This window comes from Girardinichthys multiradiatus, chromosome 23 (genome assembly GCF_021462225.1).
Source record: "Girardinichthys multiradiatus isolate DD_20200921_A chromosome 23, DD_fGirMul_XY1, whole genome shotgun sequence".
In the NCBI taxonomy this organism is placed as follows: domain Eukaryota; kingdom Metazoa; phylum Chordata; class Actinopteri; order Cyprinodontiformes; family Goodeidae; genus Girardinichthys; species Girardinichthys multiradiatus.
This window is the reverse complement of record NC_061815.1, coordinates 13,205,062-13,229,798: the sequence shown is the minus strand read 5'-3', so window position 1 is coordinate 13,229,798 and position 24,737 is coordinate 13,205,062. Positions and strand designations below refer to the sequence as shown.

General features: G+C 39.6%; 1 protein-coding gene across 1 annotated transcript; it reads left to right on the top strand.

The window, feature by feature from the left end:
• The first annotated feature begins 326 nt into the window (after positions 1-326).
• Positions 327-15,660, top strand: ube2d2 (ubiquitin-conjugating enzyme E2D 2 (UBC4/5 homolog, yeast)). Its single transcript, XM_047353737.1, has 7 exons — positions 327-615; positions 2,188-2,251; positions 9,600-9,631; positions 9,849-9,926; positions 10,112-10,217; positions 10,463-10,556; positions 14,470-15,660. The coding sequence occupies exons 1-7, from the start codon at positions 592-594 to the stop codon at positions 14,513-14,515; spliced, it is 444 nt and encodes a 147-aa protein (XP_047209693.1). The 5' UTR covers positions 327-591; the 3' UTR covers positions 14,516-15,660.
• Positions 15,661-24,737: the final 9,077 nt, after the last annotated feature.

Sequence of the window (24,737 nt, the reverse complement as noted above, 5' to 3'; positions counted from 1 at the left end):
ATATTTAACTGAATCTTGAATATGTTTTACTTTATCTAGCTGTCTTAGATTTTGTTTTGTGGATTAAATTAAATTATTTGATCTAAGGCCAGATGTTTATATAAATGTTTAAAGAATTTATATTAAAAAAAAAGATTGTAATGCGATAAAATATTTAATTTGAGGTTTATTCAAATGTGATCTTGTATGTAACTTCATACTAATAAAATGTATAATGAAATCTCTGTTTTCATTTTTGTTTGTTTCAACGAGTAGCTTTAAAAATTAAATAGCATGTAGTTTGTAAAATGATTTATTGTGAAGAAAAGCAGGACGGAAGAGCTCCTCTTGTTGCAGCTCGCAGGAACGCAGGCAGGCCGCAGTGATTTGGTAGCCGCTGCAGTAGGAGGAAGGACCGCGGTTCTACCCCTTCTATCTTTCAGTTTCGCCTCAGATATTTTCTCGGTGGCTCATTTTGGTAACAGGCGGTGACCCGTGTATGTAGAGACGGTGTTTTATGAATCGCTGAGCTGTAGTTTTCACCAGCGGACGAAGTGTTTCCAATCGCCATTTTAATCGCACGTTTTCCCTGACAGAAGCGCTAGCACAACAATGGCTCTGAAAAGAATTCACAAGGTAAGGAAGTGAACGACGAGGCCCTGGATTTCGCAGTTTTGTTGTGGATTGTGAGCCTCAGTTACTCTTCAGATGCTTGTCCGACGAATGTTATACTGAGAATAATTTTCTACATAAAAAGAATATTCCAAAGTTAGTTTTATGTGCCGACGAATGAGCTGTGGACAGCTAGTGACGGTAGTGATAGCAGCGGTCCGCCGTCTGTTTTAACTGATGCCTCTTGAATTGGGCCAACTTAGCCGTTGACGGGTTAGCTCCTCACGGTCCTTTTCCGTTGGGTCACGTTGTGTGGAGGTTTTATCCCGTTATGTCAGATATTGAGGTTGAATTGATGTTAAACATATCTTTGACTGTCACGTAATTAGTAAATATGGTTGCTGGTGGGTATCCTGGTGGTTGGCTAATTTGGGGAAGCTAAGACGTTCCTTTTATGCTAGCTAGCAGTATTTAACAATATTTTTGCAGTTATCAGGCTAATGATGATCAATTCTGACGTAACTTAATGTTTGTCATTAGGACTACTCGTATACAACAGCCCATCTATTTGACAAATTTGTAGAAAGGAGAAAAAAAAAAGTACCTTCTTTGGTTTGACAGATACCTCTTAGGTTAACCAGCTAACGGCAAGGCTAACCGTAGCTCAACAAAGAGCCTGGTGCTTATTCAATAAAACGTCTGACCGTTTTTTTTTTTTTTTTTTTGTGTCAAAACATTTACTACTTATAATTTTTATCGATATATGGTGAGCTGTATCGGCTCATAGGTAATGACTGGTGTAGCTCAAGCTAGCCCTGTCCACTTGTGTGTGCTCTCTTTATTTTAAACGGCACATTATAAATTCTGTTGCCGGGGTAGCTGTGATGTATTTGACTGTGTAGTTCCCTGTACACTGAGAACGAGGTATTCATAAACAAGTGCTTGATAACTGGTGGGATAAAGCTAGCATTTTGGCGTTGTGGAAACGGGCCCGTTGTTTGTTTGTCGCCTTTGACCGCATGTTCCTATTAAACGAAGAGTAGAACATCATTATTCTAGTGGGTCGTTTTTACTTCTGCCAGCTAATCGTAATTTTCCCCGTAATTCGGTAAAGCTAACGCATGTTAAAATGCAGCGGAGCAGCAAGCGGGATATGTGGCTTAACATGACATCCTGTGCTGTTGGACCTCAACAGATAGCATTTATGCTAAAGTAGCGTTTCCACTGTAATGTTGCACCATGCCACATGTCGTTTGTTACGGCAGTTCATGATAAAACATATTTTCATAGTATTATGACTACAGTTCGGTTAGTGCAACGTAAATATCAGGAGAAATGATGTTACGTAATAGCTTTACTGCGCTAAACAACGCTTACTGCGGGTCCTTGTTGCACTGACATTTTATGGCAATCTATAGTTTCATCAAGGAAAAGGGAGTTATAGTAGACACTCGGGATTAAATATAATCAGTTCCAAATACTATGCATTGATCGGCAATTTTTCTTTCTATTCCGTTTTTAAACATTAAATTTCAATATTTCATCACCAAAATTCTGAAGCAGAATGTGACCAAAAAGTTTTTTTATTTGTCATAGGAGTTGAATGACTTGGCTCGGGACCCTCCAGCCCAGTGTTCTGCAGGACCAGTAGGAGATGACAGTAAGTTAAAACATCAGAACCCACACTGTTTTTCCCTTCAATCTGCATAGGAAACTGAATAATAATAATACAACAAATCAATAAATTGTCTCTCTTCAGAAATGTACACATGCTAAGTTTTGTTGTACAGGGAAACATTTTTTTTTTTGCTGTACTAACGGGTCTTCATGCAGATTACGCTGTTGTACACATTAGCAGTTAGACGAAATGGGCTCAGACAAAACAGGTTAGGTTTGTGTACGCATGAGCCGGTATGAGATATTGCGCTGTCTGAATATTTGGAGTAAAAATACCCTGGTTTCTTTGTATCACAACATTAACACATAACAAAAATGTAGGAAATTTGGCTTGATCTTATTCTTTTATTTTTAAAAAGCTGCAATTATTTTGTACGGCTGCTAAAATACCATGCTCAGTGTTACATTTTCTGTAACATTTATCTATAGTTTTTTATGGAATGTAGACACGTAAGGTTAAGAACACGTTTTCATCTTTAATTTATTAAAAATTTAGAACCAGCTATTTTATGTACTAATATCAATAATTTATCAATCAATTTGCTTCAGCTAAAGATATATTTGAAAATGAAGGATTTATTTATTCACTAGTAGCAAGTAGTGAGTTGAGTCAGTGAAACAGTCGGTTGTTTTAAAGCAGGAGTCCTGGAGTGCCACTGTCCTGCAACTTATGGCTGCATCCCTGCTCCAACACACCTGAATAAAATGAATGGTAAATAACCAGGCCTTAGCAAAACCTGCTCACATGCTACGGAGGCAATTCAGCCATTTGGAGCAGGGATGCATCCAAATGTTGCAGGACAAGAACATTCGAGGATTGGAGTTACAGACTCCTGCTCTAAAGGATCTACTGATTTATTTAAAAGAAAACAAGTAAATCTAACAAAATTTGGTTAGTTTTCAAGCAAATGTGCTCACTGTGCAGAACTTTAATTTCTTCTTCCATTACTGCTCCTTATATAATAACACTGGAAGTCTAACAAGGTGATATTAGTTGTTTAAGTAGCTGGGCTGCACAGGTAGCCAGCCTGCAGTTGGGTACCATGCAGATACGCTGCGTGTCGACCGCTGTTTTTAACCACCGTCGATCTAAGTGGAAGGTGGTGCTGCTCTCGCCATGACTTTCCAAACATCTGACTTGCTGTCTTGTAAAAATAAAATCTTGAAGTGTCACCGCTGCCCAGAAACGGGCCAGGGGAGGACACTGCTCTCAGTTGAAGAAAACTCTGGTCCGTCCAACACTTCTCAGCAAAAACAGATTCAACAGTAAAGAGGGTTTAGCAGAAAATGTAAGCACATTTTAAAATCCTAGAACTTTAAAACCTTGTAATACCTTGACCTGTAGACCCTCAGTCATGTTCATTTTATTCTTAGCTTAAAGTGGAATCTCTAAATTTCTTTTTTTTTAAATTTCATTTCATGTTTCAAACATACAACTGCCGTAATGTTAACTATGGATGCTACAACTTTACCCTGTAAAAGAACGTGACTGCAGAAGGTGCTACAAACTTTTTAAAGCAGGAGAGTTTTGACCCTTGTGATCTGATGCCCCCAACCATTAGTGTTTTCAGAAATGGACAAAGAAGTTTTAACTAAAAGCTCCAAACTAGGAACCATTCGGTTGGTTAGTATTATTCACACCTAGATGGATAACTAGAACACTAACTATTTGAGTGCTAAATATTGTTGCTGTCAAGATAACTTCCACCTCAATCCAGAAAGTGGTCCTCATCACAATCAGACATTGTTATGAAAAGGTGGGGCTCAAACCCACAATTTCACAACTCTATAAATTGCCTTGCCTCTCTTTAAAAATACTACCTGTCATCTTAATGGGGACACTCTGCCTGTCTTAAGTACTGTGAAGGTACTGAGTATGTTTCAGTACTCTTGTAATGTTTACTGCATGAAGTTGTGAGTTCTCCAATAAGAAAAAATCTCTGGTCGAGCTCTGAAACACATCATGCTCCTGAAGAAGTCTGCTTACAGGAATCTAGTGTTACCATCGGCACTGACCAAGGTGCTCAGACCCAGAAACAACAGAATGCACTTTGTTTGGAGCTGGGGACATAATCCGTCATATTTCATCAGAGTCCACTGGCCCAAATGGTTTACAGAACCATAGTCAAATGAAATAGGGTTAAATATGAAATCCGCTGTGGTTTGAGTTACTGCCGGTGTTTCTTTTTTTACCCAGGGTCAATACTCTAAACTGGTGATTCAATTCAAACACATCTAAAAAATGTAAACTAACTCTAGGAATTAGTTCTATTCCTCTAGAAGCTCAGGCTATATCAATTGAAAAGGAAAATGCATGTAGAAGCATGGAGTCCCGTGCATTGACCTCAATTCAGGAAGTGTTTTTGTTGTGTAAACATATCCAGGAAATACCCAGACTGACTTGTTTTTAGAAACACTGGCTCATTTTAAAACACAATGTTCTTTCTTCTCTTGGATTTTCTCATATTTATTGGAATCCCTCCACCAATTAAGTGACGTTACTTGTTACAATTTGAACATTTCATTTTTATTCTTCAGCTACTTCAAGTAATATCTGTCAACCATGTTTTTGTTTTTTGACTCTAGTTTCAAAGTGTGGGTGAGGTTAAAATAAATGAGTGTCAGGTTAATCACATAAATGATAAAATAGCTAATTATTCAAATCTTTTAATAAGCCAGTTTACAAAATCGGGTATTAGGTTTACACTAAACTGAGACTGCACCATCATAGAGCAATGGCTGGTCTTAGATCAGCTCAAATAAATGGCACCAAACGGACTAGCTGAGAAACACTGCACATAATGTATGCTTTAATCACATGTTTCCTGTGAACTAAGTTATAGTATTAAATATGACAGTTTTGTGATTTGTTCTTTTATTTTTTAATGCTGTTAACCTTTTAAAAATCTTGATGTTATGATGTGTTTTGAAAGGTATGTGCTGTATCTTTGCTGCATATGATTTAAGTTATTTGAAACCTTTGTCATTTTGATATGTCAGTTTTTTGTTTTTTGGGCTAAAACGATGTGGCAGAATAGTAAGCAATGAATAAATTGCTTAGCAGTCGAAGCGCAAGCTAACATTACAGGAACATTACAGAATCAGTGTTATCTTTGTAAAAAAAAACCACTGTTATCTTTGCAGGGGCTTCTAAAACCTCTTAGATTTATTGTAAACACCTGAAGTATTGAAAATAACATTTTTTTCATAACGTAAAGAGAAGCCTCTCTGTTTGATTTGAGCGGGGTTTCAGGTAGCTGCCTATTATGCCCAGAAACCACTGCACCTAAACACACACAGCTTTAAACTGTGTCATCATCTTAAGAACTGTCTGACTCGACACAAACTGCTTCATGAAAATCTCCAGTAAGCACGTATTTTACTTTTGATGACAATCTTCACATATTTGTGCAGTGATGGACTTCTTGTGTTATTTGTAATGCTTCGTGACTTGTGTTGTAGCTCCATGCAGCCCCCCTCTCAGCGCTCCTATACGGCTGACGATCTGACGCTGAGATCAGCCTTTTCTAAGCAGGTCACATCTAACAGATGGAGCTGCAGCAGCCAATAGGGTCTGATTTTATTTTTATTTTTTCTGTCAACATCAGTGTGAAAGATGAAAACAGATTGTTAAAAGTTGTTGGACTGAATTCTATGAAAATGAGGAGATTCCAATTCGGTCATCAAATTTCACAATTCCGTCCAGGTTTTCCACATTGAGCGGAGTGTGCAACCGGCTGAAAATGGACAACTTTAAGGTCCAAAAATGTGAATGCTGCTTTGGGAAAGTGATGCTACATTTCTATAATGTCCATAAAACCCTGTGAGCTCCGCTTTGTCATACCCACTGCTAGTCGTGTCTCTGTTGTAGACGACTTCCAAACTAACTTTTTTCCAGCACTGTTTTGTTTTTCGGCAGACTGTACATGTCCTGCTGAAGACCCATAGAAAGAAACAAATTAGGATTTATCTCATTCATCACTGGCTCTCCTCAATATCCAGTAAAGAGCTGCCCTTGCTTCTTTGTGTGACTCCCCTCCTCTGCTGTATTAGTCCCTAACGAAAGTGATTACACCTGTTTGAAGAATCTTCAGCATCGGGGAGCCACTGATGAGCTTTGCTCTTCGCAAAACCGAGCACTATCTTCATGTCATCATTCCATGGCAATGTGATCAGGTTGCCCAGGCTCTACAAACTCTGTCATGTCGGCAAAAGACTTACCCAGACAAAAAAGAAAATTAAAAGTAACAATGTATCAATCTTTATTCAGACTTTCACATTTTGACTAATCCTTATAATAGTGATTTTGTCTAGTTAACATTACAGGTCTGATTTATTTGTGTTCTGGTGGCCGAGTCCAGTCCTCTGGAGCCTGCAGGAAACGACGTCCTGCATGTGTGAGATGTTCCCCTGGTTCAACAACGCTGTATCAAATGAATGGTTCATTACCAGGCCTCTGCTAGCTGTGTTGCTGCCAAGGCTCCATCTAAATCATGTTCTGGAGGACTGCAGTTGATAACCCCTCCTCGTAGAGCCTTTGCCCATATTGTTGCAGCTAAATTTGTACAGCAGCTAATTCAGGCACTAAAAGCCTAGTTTGGGCCTAGTGGTCTTGTTCTAATTTTCTCCTGCTGAAGCCAAATGGGCCACTTCAAAAGATAGAAAACTAAATAACCAACAAACTAAATGCTTAGCTTGTCAGTGTGTCTAGTTAGCTTCCAAGCACATGTGCTAACATTTTAATAATAGTTTCTCAACATGAAATAGTATGGATTTCCCTTTAATTTCTGCTCGGAGAGTAGAACCAATCAGAATTTATCTTTAGGGATCAAGTTCACTCCTGCAAATTCTTATTTACATTTCACAACTTCATAGGAACAGTTAAAATGCTCTTACTGTATTAAATAAATGTGTTATTAAAGAGCAATGCCTTACCTAACGAGAAAGATCACTGGTTTCCTTTCTACCCAAAATAAACCATGCCAGTTCTTTACCTGAAACCCATCAGTGCAATCAAGGATCACCTTAAATGAAGTCTAAACACACTGTCCTTGATTCAGATTAATATAGAAAAAACAGGTCGAATATCTAAGAAATAAAATGTGCTTGGATGAGCTTAAAGGAACAGCATCTGGTTGTCAGTTGCCCTTTTGATTTCTATTAGAGTGACGAGGAATAACGCTCTTCATCTAATGGCATTTTTACATGTGTTTCTCTGACTTTGGTCTTAGCCGTTTGCCAAGTCTTTCGCTATAAACGTGTCCAGATCAGGCCTGTTCCATCCATAGTGTAAAACTTCATTTGAACTTTTATGAATTTGTGGTTACTGTCCACTAAGCAATACGGGCTTGATTGGATTAAACAATGCATTGAAGCAGATATTCAATATGGAGGATTTTCTGTTACGTTGAGCAAATTACTCAAATCTTTTTAGCATCAAAACTGAGCAGCGTATATGTAGCTAACTGTGAGAGGGCAGTAGGGCACTGAGTGAAAGTGTTTTCTCTAACCCCGCAGTTATTTCCTGCTCAACTCATTTTATATATATTTTTTATATTGTTGTTTCTTAGTTTGATTTTATGAGATCAACTAATCAGCCAGAAGTAACAATCAACTAATTTCATATATTTGGCTCTTCTCTGGGATGAATTTAAAAGTTTTTTCCTGTTCATTGTCTGTAAGTTCTTCCAAAACAGCAAAAAAAAAAAAATGTCTTATGTTTGTTTTGGGTTCAGTAAGTTAAAAACCTGGTTTAATGTATAAATGGGAGCTTTCTTGTCATTCCTAATTTTCTGTTGGATTAAGAACCACGACTTAAATGAAGGAATCTAAGGCTTATTTTGGTTTGATGGTCAGTGTTTGCTCAAATGAGCTTTCATGTGGTGTAGTAATAATAATAATAATAATAATAAATGGGGGAAATCAGAAATGGCAGGTCAGACGAAGCATTGACATTCAGCCAATAACGTTCTGATTGATGCATCTCTACTTGATGCTTTGTTCTGTTGCATGCATTTTCTTTCTTTCACTCAATCCCATCTTGTGATACAGTACTGTATGTACCTTCTTGATTAAAAACAATAAAGGATCAGTAATTAGGGCGGTTTAGCTTTAGCTGCAGTTTTATGGTGAACATCATTGGACGTTCTGTGTGGACTGATTGTAACGACAAGCTGAACCAACCCTCGGATTTAACGTAACATTTCCATGCAAATACATGGTGGCGTGATCAGTGTACAGAGTTTTACATGAACATACTGAGTGCTGTGCCTGTTCTGCTGCCTGGGCGAGCTGATGGTTGTCATGACTAAAACACCTGGGACCAACACCCACACCATTGTTTCATGTTTGAGGGTTGAGACGAGTACAGGTATAAGACCTGATTTATTCCGAGAATATTAAAGCATCTTGTGCTTTTATTATGGTTAACTAAGCATTAAAGAAGATGACTTTAACAATGTAGATGTGCTTGTATATGTTTTGTATGCTGAAAAGTGCTCAATCCCATCTTTTGATGCACCTAATAAAAATAACAGATTGTTCAGCATCTGACCTGCTGATCAGCAGTCAAGACAACATTGACCTTCTCTGATTACTGGCCAATCTACAACTTCTGCTTATTTTTTTTGCCATTTCAGTGTTGTTGCTTTAATTAATGGGGAGTTGTATCTGAACATCTTGTTCCAGTACAATATTAATCAAATGTTGGAAGCATCAATTTTTGATCAATTCATAAAAGTAAAATATTTGTCAAGAGGAAGCGATGGACCTGTATAAAAACACACAACAAAAATCTCATGAACTTGACAACTTTAAATTAAAATGTAATTAGAAGCTCAAGGTTGGACCTCCTTGCAGAACGTTTCAGTCTGCATCTTTATCGTGTTTTTGGCACCTTTTGAAAAACACCAAAATTGCACCCTGGGAAAAGTCAATCTAAACAGTGTTCCTTTGTTTGTCATTTCCTGCCAACTAACATCAAATAAACCGCTCTACAATGAGCTACAAAGATGTTTTTCTTGCGATGCATGCTTTCTGTGGGTTTTTTGTTCTTCTTAGATTGACTCTTCTTCTCGTCAGGTTGATGCTTGGACACATTTAATTGCGTCCAGTCAACTTTGTCCAGCTGTTTAGTGTGGTATAACAGCTGTTTTAAATTGCTCAGGTGTTGGGTTTAACTTGAATAAATCCAGCTCACTTGGATGTATGAAAAATACTATATGGAGTGTATTTCAGGCTTGCAGAAATGTATCAGAACAGAGTAGAAATAAACATGTGGCCTTATTCCATTCTTGGTATTTGATAACCAATTTTTCTGTTTTATGTTTCAGTGTTTCACTGGCAAGCCACAATAATGGGACCTGTAAGTATTCACCTGAGCACATCTCAACGTTTTACAGAACAGCTCTTATTTTTTTGTACATGAGTCATAAATACATTGCACTGTTTATTAATGGAGAAACAATGTGAGCTTTTAGAAAGCCTCTAGTCTCAATCTTATTTCTCGTTGTAACTTGTATCCTTGGTGCTTATAAAAGCTTGGAGTATGTTTGGAAACCAAATGTCTCGGTCTGCTTTAGAACGACAGTCCTTACCAGAGCGGGGTTTTCTTCTTGACCATACACTTCCCCACAGACTACCCCTTCAAACCGCCAAAGGTAAATAACACATGGATGCAAAGACGTGTTGATAAAGAAGCCGAGTGCATAAACAAAGTAACCATAAGATGCATAGACTTCCTCTTGCCTGCTGAATAACATGTCAGCTCATGTAGTTTCCTGCTCTGCATGTTGCCTACCCCTGTTCTTGCCCCTCTTACAGCCTCGTTTCTTTCTGCTTTCAGGTTGCATTTACCACAAGAATCTACCACCCAAATATCAACAGCAACGGCAGCATTTGTCTTGACATCCTGCGATCACAGTGGTCTCCAGCTCTCACCATCTCCAAAGGTAAGCTAGTCTCCACAAACCAAAGTCCAAACGTGCCGTTTCCTTTTTTGCTGAAACGACTTCCCTACAAATTATACTTCTCTCTTGCTGAGGTCCCCTTTAAATGTCAGATTTAACTTGTATTGATTGTTCACATCCTTGCTACATTATCAGCAGTATGATAGCTCTGACAAATAAAGTCAATATACTGGAAATATTCAGATGTTTAGTTTAACACCTTAATGTTTATGTGCCTGTCATTTTAGTTCTTCTGTCTATCTGCTCCCTGCTGTGTGACCCAAACCCGGACGACCCCTTAGTACCCGAGATCGCCCGCATCTACAAGACTGACAGGGAAAAGTAGGTTTTAAATTCCTCGTCCTTTTTGGGGTTGTGGTCCATTTTGTGTCAGTTTCATGTTTCTGTGACTATCGGCAGTGCAGATGGATAGATGACAGGCGTGCGTGTGGCTGTGCTAAGAGCTTTCAACACTGAAGGCGCCGTGGGCTCACAGCTTTGGGCTAAAAGTGTCACTCATTACACTCTATCCAGTTTTAGTGTTCATTTTTAAAGTGCCCATAAAATGAATAAGATACAGATGCTGTTGAGTTTGAAATGTTCTGTGTTTAAAGTTTGCCTTACCTGCTCGTTCTTTGAACACTCCTCGTTGGGCTGCATCTTTAACCGTCCCATTACCCTGCAGTGAGTGGTCATTTATGATTTGTACCGTATTTTCCGCACTATAAGGCGCACTTAAAAACCATTAATTTTCTCAAAAAATGACAGTGCGCCTTGTAATCTGGAGCGCCTTATATATGGATCAATTGGTTAATTGGTTGATCCATACTGGTTGTACACGGCGCTCTGTCAAAATGTTTCAGTACGACTGGTAAACTATAAAGCCGCACCGCTTGCAGCATTACGGCTACCGTAGTCAGGGGCGTCACCGAAGTAATAGCGGTAAACACCTGTACTGTGCTTACTCCTAGTCCAACACCACTTGTGTGTGTATAACGACCCCAAAATTGCACCTTTCAAGAGACACGCTTACGATGCTGAGTTCAAACTCAAGGCTGTCAGCTACGCAGTCGAACATGGGAATAGAGCAGCAGCGAGAGAATTCAACAGTTAACGCTACTATATTGTGAATGTACTAACGTTTGATTTAGTTCATCAAACTGTTTCTTTTACGTGTTTACTGAATCAGGGAAAAGTTCCCTTTGCACGTTTTAACTAACGTTTGATTTCAACTTCATAGACTCCAATGCATTCCTAACGTGTGGTTGGCTCTATTCAATAGATTTCTATGTAGAGGAGACCTTACCATGAGAGTGAATGGAGTTATCAGAATGCTGGTTTGTAGTGTATTAATAAAGTTTGACTGACTGACTTATCTGACTGTTTTGTTGACATTCTCTTTAGAACAGCTCCATCTAGTGGATGCATAACGCAACTCCAGTCAAACGTTTGACTGCAGTAGCTTCTATTCTATGCGCCTTATAATCCGGTGCGCCCTATATATGAAAACAGTTCTAAAATAGGCCATTCATTGAAGGTGCGCCTTATAGTGCGGAAAATACGGTATTAGGAGCAAAGCAGCGTCACACCAAAAGAGTGAGGGAGCAGTCACTGTAAAAATTATTTTTACTATTTTACTACTTAGTTGACAGTTTGAACAGTCTTTTGCCGCTTAAACTGGCAGTTAGCATGATTAGCTTGCTTAGTATTACTAACAGTATATGTAAGTATCCTCTGGAGAATGTAGATCACTACCTTAACTTTGGCATTTACCTGAAGGTTGCCAGCATTTACTAATCTAGCAAGTTCCTGATTGAGGTTAAATGTTCAGAAAGATAAGAATACTTTATTTAGCCTTCATGTTCTCTGCAGCCTTGTCAAAGGAAATACATTTTCCTTTAAATAGCTTAGTTCATCTCTGTGCTTGCTCTGACTTCATTTTTACACTCCTACTGAATATAATCAACTTTGAATTGTCTTTACTCGGTAACAGCATTCACACCGAAAAGCATGTTTTTACTGTAACCAGATAGTGCTTAGGTGTGGTATGATCACCGATCGGTAAAAGATCGCAGAACGAACCAAATGCTCCACTCAGGGCCGATCAAGCTGAAAATCCTCCGTCTCTGCATCACCAGTTGATTTCTCTGTGCAGATTTAGTCTTGTAGCTAGACTAGATCTCTCATTAATCTGAATGAACATGTTTTTATATCTGATTCAGATCCGTATTGTCAGTAGTAACCATTCGCACAGTAGCTGTTGCCTCTAGGATAAATGCATCTGCTTTCCAACACAATGTACCTCACAAACATACTGACAATTACCCTGTTGTCTGTAAAGGCCCTAGCAGCAACCCCACTCTTAAAAAACAAAACTTTAAAGTATCATTTATGGTCCTGCTGCAACCTCTCCCCTCTCTTACACACACACACACACACGACTGCAGGCTGTAATCGAACCTTGGTCAAATTAAATCTGTTGAGATGGCAACAGTGTAGTTTATTGTAAGTTTAGTAAAACTCAGGCAAACCTAAGTGACCAACCGGTTTACAGACTGTTTTAAGTTTCCCGGGACTTGCTGTGTGTGAAACCGTTTAGCAGCTGCCAACGGGTCGCAGGTTTATATACAGCTGTGTTCAGAATAACAGCAGTCCAACTAGACTAACCAGATCAATCACTGTTTTTGGTAGAAACCACATCACAACATGGCATATCATTTACTAGTGGGTGTAGTAGAGTAATAGAAAACCAACAGAACCAGCATTCATTATATGCATGTTCCTGAGTGTTTCAATGAATAATTGATTTAAATGGGCGTGTTGAAAATAACATTTAGTCACAATTCATTCAGCGAAGAAACAGATGACATCAGCACATGTTGTACATGCATTTCTTCCTGAAAATCGGAGGAAAAATGGGTTGTTCCAGGCACTGTTCAGAAGAACAGCGCACTTTAATTAAGACATTGATTGGAGAGGACAAATGTATGAAGAAGTGCAGAAAATGATCTTCAGTGCTTTAAAATGGAAAGCAAAACCAGAGAAACGTGGACAAAACGAAAGACTACCATTTAAATGGATGGAAGAATAGTAAGAATGGCAAAGAATCAGCCAATGATCAGCTCCAGAGTGATCAAAGAAGGTCTGAAGTTAAGAGTGAGTACTGTGATACTCAGATGCCTGTGAGAAGCTAATCTATGAGCAGGAAGCCTCCGCAAAGTCCCACTGTTAAAGGAAAGATGTGCTGAAGAGGATACACGTTGCCAAAGAACACATCAACTGGCCTGAAGGGAAATGGAGCAACATTTATAGACTGATGAAAGTAAGGTTTTCCGTTTTGGGTCCAAGGGTCACAGTTGGTCAGACGACCTCCAAACACTGAATTGAAGCCACAGTAAACTCTGGAGACATTGAAGCATGGTGGTTCAAGCATCATGATATGGGGATGGTTCTCTTACTATAGTGTCGGGCCTATTTATTACATACAAGGGATCATGGACCAGTTTACATATATCAAAATACTTGAAGAGGTCCTGCTGTCTGCGGCAGATGAAGTGGGTGTTTTAACAAGATGACGACCCCGAACACACCAGTAATGGAGCAGCATCTTGGTTCCAGACCAACAAAATCAAAGTTATGGAGTGGCCAGCCCAATGCCTGGTTCTTAATCTGATTGAAAACTTATTGGGTGACATCACAAATGCTGTTTCTGAGGCAGAACCAAGAAATCCAGAGAAACTGTGGAATGTTGTCAAATCTTCCTGGGCTGGAATACCTGTTCAGATGCCTGAAGTTGGTCGACTCCATGCAACACAGATGTGAAGCAGCTCTCAGAAACAGTGGTTATATAACTAAATATGAGTTTAGTGATTGACAGGAATGATAAACCCTAAAGATTTTTGTTTCCAGTTTTTGCAATAAATATTGGAGTTTGTAAAAAAAAAAAAAAAAGGCAGATGCTATTTTGAACAGCAAAATGTTCATTTTTCTTTGTTTTCTGTGATGTGATTAAAAGATACATATTTTTTTTCATGGTTTTGATTTAGAACATAATGTGCCATGTTCCCAATGGGTGGAAATAAAAACTTGATTTACAGCCTTACTTAGTTTTAAACACACAGTTTTGAACACAACTGTACACCCAAGAATGCTATTTTCTGTTTTAAAATACAGGAAAGTTTGATATGTAACATTTCTTTACCCGTCGATAAACTGAGACTAATATCCTCTTCTGTTTTTTTTTATCTGTCCACAGGTACAACAAAATAGCCCGGGAATGGACACAAAAGTATGCAATGTAGTGCTGGGGTAGAAACATGGCCAACCACCTCTACAACGCAAGGCTAGGGGAGATTCAGATGTAAAGAGTAAAACAAATACAAAACCATACAAACAAATGAGAAGTTTAAAATACGATCCTGTTGGTTTCCATTGGAGTGCTTTCTTTGAGCCATGCCCCTCCTTCACCACAGTAGCTGTAAAACTCCCTCTGCCCCACCTCCCTCTGTTTGACTGCCCCCTCCTCCCTCCAGTGTACAGACCGTCAACTTTAAGATATTAAATGTCCCTCCTGACCAGACGCATCCCATCTCCTCACTACTTTGTTCGGTTGCATTTCGACATCCAAGCAGGCTGGGCTGTCGCCAACCCCCCATATCCCTTTTATTCCTGCATGCCTGCATCCTTACCCATCTTTAAAAGCATTCCTGTGAGCAACTATAACACTTTCAGGGGATCTTTGTGTTTTTCCCTTTTTGTTTTTAGGGGGAAGGAGGAGAAAAAGGAGGGATTTTTACAGTTCACCTTATCTTGTTTCGTTCATATAATTTCCATCTGCAACAGTGATTCAAGAATGCAATTTTTACGAGTCAAAGGGCACTCTGTATTTTATTAAATGAACACATAAGTCATTACAGGCGGTGTATAATGGAAAAATGCTCATGGCCTATTTTCTGCTCCTGTTGGATTCTATGAAAGGACTTGAATTTATTCACACCACATACTCCTCATTCTCCCTACCCCTTTGACCCCCCCCGTTCAACCAAGTGAAACCCTTCATACACACATGGACACACACACACACACACATGCACGTACAGCTGTAACCCTGTCACCACCACCTTTTCGTTGCTCTCAAAGAGGAGGTTCTGGACCAGCTATTTAAGCAATTCATCTTAGTTTTACCTGTGTTTTTATTTTCTTCCCATATTTCTTTAGGTTGCTTCTTTCCTTCTCTATTTTTATTTTTGTTTTACCCCCTCCCCATATCTTTTTGCTATTGTCAAATTAGCGGCTAACATCTAAAATGGCTATGGGACTGGCTTGGGCTCTGGGTGCGAGGAGAACCCACTCTTCTTGCACAAAACCTCTGTATATTGAATTACCTGAGAGGCTCGTTGAGCTTTGTGTGTTGATTAAACTGTGTAATAAAAACCTCTGACTCCTGTGTTGACTCATTGTCAGACCTGTTTGAAAGACATCCACAAGGAGGAGGGCATCAAAGTCTCATCACGTTCATGGTTAAGTTGTTTGGAAATTTGATGTAATGGAGTACAGTATTTATGATCATGTAACTAATGGTAGTCAAGTTGCTCCTAATGCATCATTTAGGTGTCAGGAAATATCTGAATAAAAAAACACATTTCTTAAAGCAGGGGAGTCCAACTTTTTTTCTTTTTTTTTTACCTGCTCAAACACAAACTAAGCTACTATTGTAAATAAACAAAGTGGTTAGAATTGTAGTAAAGGGATGGGTGAATCATTGTACATCCAAAACTTCAAAAGGGTTTAAAAGAAAGGCATCCAGTTCACTCATTCTTTCAGGCTCAAATTTAGACTATTTTCAGCAATACGAACAGGATTTGTCTCACTCTTTGAAAAAGCTTCATGTATTAAATCTGTATCATTCTTGGAGCTGCAGTTGGGGGCCGCACAAAATCAGTCCAGGGGGGCACTAATGGTCCCCTGGCCGCACTTTGGACACCGCTGTCTTAAAGGAGTGGAAAAGTTGACGCTTGATTCCAAAGTACTTTGTCTTTGACCAACATAACTAATTATATGAAGTTTTTTGTTTTTTTTAGAGTTTAAACATAATCTTATGATGGAATGTTATTTTGGTCCTCTTTCTAAATTAGAATGAAAACATTTTTAATTTAAATATTTGGTTTTCCACACCTTATTTTCTGTAACACATTTGAAAAGATAGAAATTGAATTTCTGAAAAATAGAGTACTTTTTTAATATAGATAATGCAGATGAGGCCTTTTTTATATTTGTTTTACAAAGTCACACTTGTGTTTTTGTAAATAACTAAAATTAATTTACTAATAAAAAGGGCCATTTCCCAGCTCTTTTAACTTCTACACCCTCTGATCAGAGACACATGGTTTTCCACTTGGATCTTGTACAGATTACAAACAAACCGTTCTCATACCAATTACTTCAAATTAATTACGGTATCGAAGATCACATGCTATTTAAAAGTCATTTGTTGTAGGATACTCCAGTGCTAGATTTGGAAATCTATAGGTTGGTGCAGACACAATAAAATTTCAACAAGCCCTCTACCTTACTGCTGTACCATTAGCCAATATTATGTCATTATTTTTTACAAATAAAACCGAACCAGATCAATGTTTTGTTTCTAATTAAGCATCTTAAATTGAAAGAACGGATATTCAAATTTATTGGTTTGTATAAGAGGGTTTTGTCGCCCTCTGGTGGAGATTTGTAGTAATTCCGATCATATATACCTATTGCTAATATACCTATTGCTAAGCTACAAAAACAAAACCCCAATGCTTTTGTTGCAATTTCTGGTGATTTTAACCATGCTTCACTTTCTGCTACACTTCCAACGTTTCAACAGTTTGCCAGCTGCTCTACCAGAGAAAACAAAACATTGAATTTGTTTTATGCAAATGTCAAGGACTCATACATCTCTACAGAAAGACCTCCTCTAGGCAAATCAGATCACAATCCTCTTTTTCTCTGCTCGAAATATGAGCCCCTTGTTCAGAGGCAACCTGTAATAAAGAGGACTGTGAGAAAATGGTCACAGGAAGATGAAGAAGCTCTGCAAGGTTGCTTTGAGGCTACAGACTGGGACACACTGTGTCAGCCACATGGAGAGGACATCAATGCCATGACTGAGTGTGTAACCGACTATATAAACTTCTGTGTGGATAACATCATCCCCACCAGAACCGTGAGATGCTTCCCCAATAACAAACCTTGGATCACCAGTGTACGGTGGCCGGGGGGTGCAAAACACTTTTACAAGTACCGAAACAAATTTACATTTCAGAAAACAAATTTACATTTCAGAAAACAAATTTACATTTCAGAAAACAAATTTTACAACCGGAAAGGGAATGTACCAACGCCGAGGCTGACCCGGAAGTCAGCCTCAGGGGCTGCATCCTTCGAAGGTTGTATTTGTAGGCCGATTACGTTACAGCGCGGCGACAAAGGCTGTCCCAATTCATGAATCATTCCGAGAAAATGCTGCCGACAAATGTGTCCTTATTTTGCCCGATTTGAAGGATGGGTTGTGAGTATCCTTCGCGGCCCATCATTTCCCATCATTCATTGCGGGTCGAAGCGGATTGGTCAAGCAGGGGAAGCCATGGTGGACCATAGCAACAAAAGCTGTGAGTAAATTGTGGAAAATTACACTTTCTGTGACACAAATTAACTTCTACAATGTTTTTAGTGCGGGAATATAACTATGTAGACGTGAAATATCTGCTTGATTTATCTAGACATCGCTTAATTTCAAATGTGCTCCGACGTGTTCGGAGTTTTCTGTTCTCGGCGTAGTAACCGGCTCGCCTCGCCAGCCCTACCGGCGGTGAGGTGAGCTAGCCCGGTAGAGATCTGACCGGACTATCGGCACCAAGCTCCCGCTGGCAGTCATCACAGTGAACGTTTAACACAAGTGATTTCTAACAGTTTATGTTATTATTTTAATTGTTACTGAAAATCAATTTAACATTTCAGGTGATATTAAGGTTAACCAGAATAAATGGACAGTTTTATGTAATCCAACTGTATCGCTGGAGAGTGTGATTGAGAATAAATAAGCTTTTCAATATTAATTTTTAATGAAGAAATGTGCTATATGTTTTAAACGTTTATTTATAATTCAGTTAGCATTATAATTTCTGATTCCAGGTAAACCCGACGAGGAATACACCTCCAAATGTAAATGAATCTCAGTAAAGAAGTGAAAAGTTTGAAAGAACTTGTTTTAGACATTTGCATAGAAATATTTTCTTCAAATTAAGACAAATGTGAAATTAAAAAAGGCTTTATTTTTGCTCTGATATTAAGCAAGATGTTTTTTTTTTTGGTATTTTCATATTTTTTTTTTTAGGTACAAAGCAGCAGACGGGCCAGTTTATTAAACTCAGGGGTGAGAATGACCACCTTTTTACTGGAGCTAAAAACTCAGCCACCGTAGCTTGGAGGTACAATAACAACATTCTTTACAGTCAGTTTCTGTCCAGTTTCAATAACTCCTATCTTTCTAACTTTCATAAATATCCATCCAGTGATTAACATACTTCTTACGGTTTAGGACAATTATGGAGAAGATGGACCAACAGGGGAAGGTCACCCCCTTTGCAGGACAAAACAATGTGGGACAATTTGAAAAAAAAAAAAAAAGAATATAAAGTATGTTCAGAAGTTCTCATGTCACACACAAATAAAAAAATATTTCTAAAAGTCTTGTTGGTTTCTCTGTTTAGTCGATTTTTATTTTTTTTTAATTCCATCTAACTTTAGGATTGTAAGTATCCAGGGTCAGGAGAGGGAGTCAGTGAAAAGCCCACTGCTGCTACTTGGCCCTGGTTTGTCCTTATGGATGAGGTGTTGGGACAGAGGTCTTCAACAACACCTCCTGTCCTAATTGCCTCCATCCCTGAGGACACTCCAGGGCCAAGCGGAGCGGTGGTCAACCAGATGGAGAAGGAAGACAGTGAGCCAGCAGGAAGGGGTCAGAAAAGAAAGAGGGACAGAGATGAGGAGATGATCAGGGAGGACATGAGGGCACAGAGAGAAGCAGATAAGACGGCACAGAGAATGGACAGACTGTTTTCCAAAGAATGGCACCAAAATAAGATGCTACATAAGAAATATTAAGTTTTGTTCAGATTGTTTCTTAAAATTTTAAGGTGTTCTAATAAATTTCAAAATTGTTTTTGTCACTAGTTATTTACATTTGATCTAACAATACATCAACTTCATTTAAAGTTATAAACAGAATTTATTATGAAAAATACAAACAGCACTTTAAACAGAATGGGGGAAGAAAACATTCAAACAGATCAAGATTACAAGACAAAAGGCATAAAATAAAACTATGTACAAGTATTTACAATGATGACAGCAGGATCAACCTGAGTGACTGGTTCCTGGAAAAACCTCTTGAACAGAACAAAGAGGCAGATGTCTTTCTGAACAGAAAGTCTGGTGGTGTGGCTAAATCTTTCACAAGGTCAGAGACTTGGATGGGAAGCTGCAACTGAGATCTGTGGTTTGTCTTTCTGGATGGTGAACGAAGCATCACACAGGTGGTCTGCAGATGTTTGTGATGCCTCTCTCCACTGTCCATGGTATCGTCCATCAAGTGGGTTTAAAGGGCTGCCACATCACTAAGAGGTAATCGGAAAAATGCAGAATTAGAAGATGGTGCTCACAAAATATTAGAATTAGTTATACCCCTCAAAAATTAATCACATCTATAATATTATACTTGGCTGACACAGTAGTCATGTTCTGGTGGTACCTCCTCCAGGGCGGACACCTCAGCTGAAAGCTGGTCCTGCCAGAGAGCAACGCTGACTGCTTCAGTCCAAACCTCACCATCATTCTCTTTTACAGCCTCCTCTGGGTCATCCTCTGGGGCCATGACATCCTCAGCACCAAGGCAGATGTTGTGGAGGATGGTGCATGCTGTTATGACCTGAAAACAATTTAAAAGAGGGTGCATATATGTGTATATATTATGTATAATGTATATATAAAATGGATCTAGGTCAAGACTTACGTGAGGTACAAAGGTGTGGTGCACCTCCAGCGCTTGCAGGAAGATGGCCCTGAATCTGGTTTTCATCATTCCAAAAACACGCTCTATTATAGAGCGTGTTTTTGGAATGATGGCTGTTAAAGCGCTGGGCTCCCACACCTTGTCTTGTCCTCTTGTAGGGAGTGATGAGGGGGAGTGGATATTGGAGGCATGGGTACCCTCCATCAGCAAGGATAAAATGCCCTGGAGGAGGATAAACTGTACAATGGGCTGTGGCGGAGCACCCTAGAATCATGCACTGACCCAGGCCAACCCACATACGTGTCAATAAAATGGCTCTCAGAAACTGCTTGCAGGATTATAGAAGGGAAGAGTTTCCTGTTCCTGTAGCACTGACCATCAAGGCTGCTTGGACACCTGAAGCGGATATGGCAGCCGTCAATTGCACCCACAGCTTTAAGAAAAACTCTGGCGTGCCAGCCCTGCAAACTCACGGGACACTGCCTTAAGTCCTCAGGGGTCTTTAGAAGGTAGATGACCTGGTGACGAATAGCCACGATCTCCTCTGTAACTCTGTGGACGATGCGATGGACAGTAGAGCGAGGCATCCCAAACACTCTGCAGACCACTCTGTAGGATGTGCCACTTACCACCAAGAAAAGAAAAACCAAGGTCTCAATAGTAGCACCCATCCATGTTGCCTATCCTGGTGCAAAAGATTAAGCAGCACTGCCAGAGACTCCCTGCTCAGCTGAAAATCAGGCCTGGTGTCCTCCTGGTTGAAGAAGCATTTCAGGACTGGGACACTCAGGTTGATCCTGCAGTAAAGGGGTCTGGTCTAGAAAAGGGAAGAATGGAGATGGAAAAACACATTATTTTTAAGGCATGCTTCTGGATATTTTAAGAGATCAAAGCAAGTAGATACTAATACACCAAAAACACTGCATTATTATATAATTATCTAAGAACAGCCAGAGGGGATCAAATACTTTATAATTCCCATCTATCTTAAAATTTAAAGTTGTTGTTTATATATATATATATATATATATATATATATATATATATATATATATATATATATAATATGTCGACATACATTAGCCATTAAGTTGCTATCTCTTTGTTTATTGGCTAGTTAAATCAAACATATTTTTTACCTGAACATGATTGTCTCTGGATTGTACCTGGAATCAGAAATTATAATGCTAACTGAATTATAAATAAACTTTTAAAACATATAGCACATTTCTTCATTAAAAATTCATATTGAAAAGCTTATTTATTCTCAATAACACTCTCCAGCGATACAGTTGGATTACATAAAACTGTCCATTTATTCTGGTTAACCTTAATATCACCTGAAATATTTAATCGATTTTCAGTAACAATTAAAATAATAACATAAACTGTTAGAAATCACTTGTGTTAATCGTTCATTGTGATGACTGCCAGCGGGAGCTTAGTGCCGATAGTCCGGTCAGATCTCTACCGGGCTAGCTCACCTCACCGCCGGTAGGGCTGGCGAGGCGAGCCGGTTACTACGCCGGGAACGGAAAACTCCGAACACGTCGGAGCACATTTGAAATTAAGCGATGTCTAGATAAATCAAGCAGATATTTTACGTCTACATAGTTATATTCCCGCACTAAAAACATTGTAGAAGTTAATTTGTGTCACAGAAAGTGTAATTTTCCACAATTTACTCACAGCTTTTGTTGCTATGGTCCACCATGGCTTCCCCTGCTTGACCAATCCGCTTCGACCCGCAATTAATGATGGGAAATGATGGGCCGCGAAGGATACTCACGACCCATCCTTCAAATCGGGCAAAATAAGGACACATTTGTCGGCAGCATTTGCTCGGAATGATTCATGAATTGGGACAGCCTTTGTCGCCGCGCTGTAACGTAATCGGCCTACAAATGCGGCCTTCGAAGGATGCAGCCCTGAGGCTGACTTCCGGGTCAGCCTCGGCGTTGGTACATTCCCTTTCCGGTTGATTGTCTGAAATATAAAAGTGTTTTCTGAAATGTAAATTTGTTTTCTGAAATGTAAATTTGTTTCGCATCTTATTAAATTGTTTTCTGAAATGTTAATTTGTTTCGGTACTTGGAAAAGTGTTTTGCACCCCCCGGCCACCGTACCAGTGACCCGAAGGACCTGCTTAACAAGAAAAAAAGAGCCTTCAGAGAGGGAGACAGATAATTATTGAGGAGTTTACAGAAACAACTTAAAGTCAAGATAAGAGACAGCAAGGAGGTGTGCAAGAAGAAGCTGGAGAGCAAGCTCCACCAAAACAATATCAGAGATGTGTGGACAGGGATGAAGAAGATCACAGGCTTCAAGCAGAAGGATGATCAGACCGATGGAGGTCTGGACAGAGCCAATGAACTGAACACATTCTTCAATAAGTTCAGTTCAGAAACAAGCTCAGCATCCTCCTCTCCTGCTCACAGCCAAACAGACATTCCACCCTCCTTTGAGCCACAGGACCCACAGCTATCCAGTAACACCTCACATGTTTTATCTTCCACCTCAGCCCTAGACCCTTCTGCTTCTACATGTTTGCCTTCAACCATATCAGAAGATACTGATGCTTCCTTTGCTTCCCCCTTCCACCTGTGTGTCTCAAGAAGTCAAGTGAAGATGCAACTGGAGAGACTAAATCGGAATAAGGCTGCAGGTCCAGATCATGTCAGCCTAGAGTCCTGAAGACCTGTGCAGAGCAGCTCTGTAGGATTCTGCAGAACCTCTTCAACCTTAGCCTGGCCCAGAAGAAGGTTCCGGTGTTGTGGAAGACCTCCTGTCTTGTTCCGGTACCAAAGAAAACTCACCCATCAGTCCTCAATGACTATAGACCTGTTGCCCTGACATCCCACATCATGAAGGTCCTAGAGAGACTCCTGTTGGCCCACCTGAGTAAGCAAACAGTAAACCATCAGGACCCCCTTCAGTTTGCTTATCGCTGTGGAGATGGAGTTGAAGATGCCATCATACACCTGCTTCAACAAACCCACTGTCATCTGGACAAAGCCAGCAGCACTGTGATGATCATGTTCTTTGATTTCTCCAGTGCATTTAATACAATTCAACCTGATTTGCTTTGTCAGAAACTCCAGAAGACTCAGGTGGAGGCCTCAACAATCTCCTGGATCAAAGACTACCTGACAAACAGACCGCAGTTTGTGAGACTGAAGGGTTGTGAGTCTAACCAGGTAGTCAGCAGCACAGGAGCACCACAGGGGACTGTACTCTCACCATTCCTCTTCACTCTGTACACCTCAGACTTCCAGTACAAGACAGACTCCTGTCATCTGCAGAAATACTCGGATGATTCTGCAGTCGTGGGGTGGATCAGAGATGGACAAGAAGCTGAGTACAGGAAGGTGGTGGACCGCTTTGTGGCATGGTGTGGAAACAATCATCTCATTTTGAACGTGACTAAAACAAAGGAGATGATTGTAGATTTTAAGAGAAACAGGAATAAGTCAAAAACTATTTCTATCATGGGAGAAGAAGTGGAGGTGGTGGAGGAGTATAAATACCTCGGTGTTCACCTGGACAACAGACTAGAGTGGAGATGCAACTGTGAAGCCATCTACAAGAAGGGACAGAGCAGACTGTACTTCTTGAGGAAGCTTAGGTCCTTTGGTGTTTGCAGCAAGATGCTGCATATCTTCTATAAGTCTGTTGTGGAGAGTCTGATCTCTTCTACCATCATCTGCTGGGGAAGCAGCATCAGAACCAGGGACTTAAAAAAGCTCAACAAGCTGATAAAAAAGGCTGGCTCTGTTCTGGGGACTCCTCTGGAACCTCTGGAGATCATTGTGGAAAGACGGATTCTTCATAAAATGAAGAACATTATGGAGAACCCTGAGCATCTTCTTCATGAGACTGTCCTACAAAAACAGTGTCTTCAGTCAGAGGCTTCTTCTGATCTGCTGTAAGACGGAGCGCTACAGGAGATCCTTCCTGCACACAGCCATCAGCATCTACAACGGCTCTTTGAGGAAACCTTCATAATGAGCTACAACAACATTTAATTTCCCTTTGGGATTAATAAAGTATTTTTGAATTGAATTGAAAGATTCATAATTAGCCAGCATACTACGATTTTATGTAGGTTGCCATACTAATCGCAAATATATTTATTTTTAATGTGGTTTTTATGTGGTTTACTTTCGAGGGCTGTAGGGTCTAGGCAGAAACATTGATGCCTGCCAAGACTAAAACGAGATTGTTGTCTGCCTAAAATATCCGGTAGAGCTCCTTTGAAAAATATATTATTCTCCGTTACTATATTTAATAGATGATATGTGATTCGGCGTGGACATGTATAAATGTCTAAGAATATGAAGTGAGGCAAATTCTGCTTTATGTTAGTTTAATTTTCTTCTTTAATCTGCAATAAAAAGAGGCCGGATGCACTTTGTCCGTAAACATCTTGTTTTGCGGTATCTTGCTCCCGATTGGTCGCTCCGATGTGA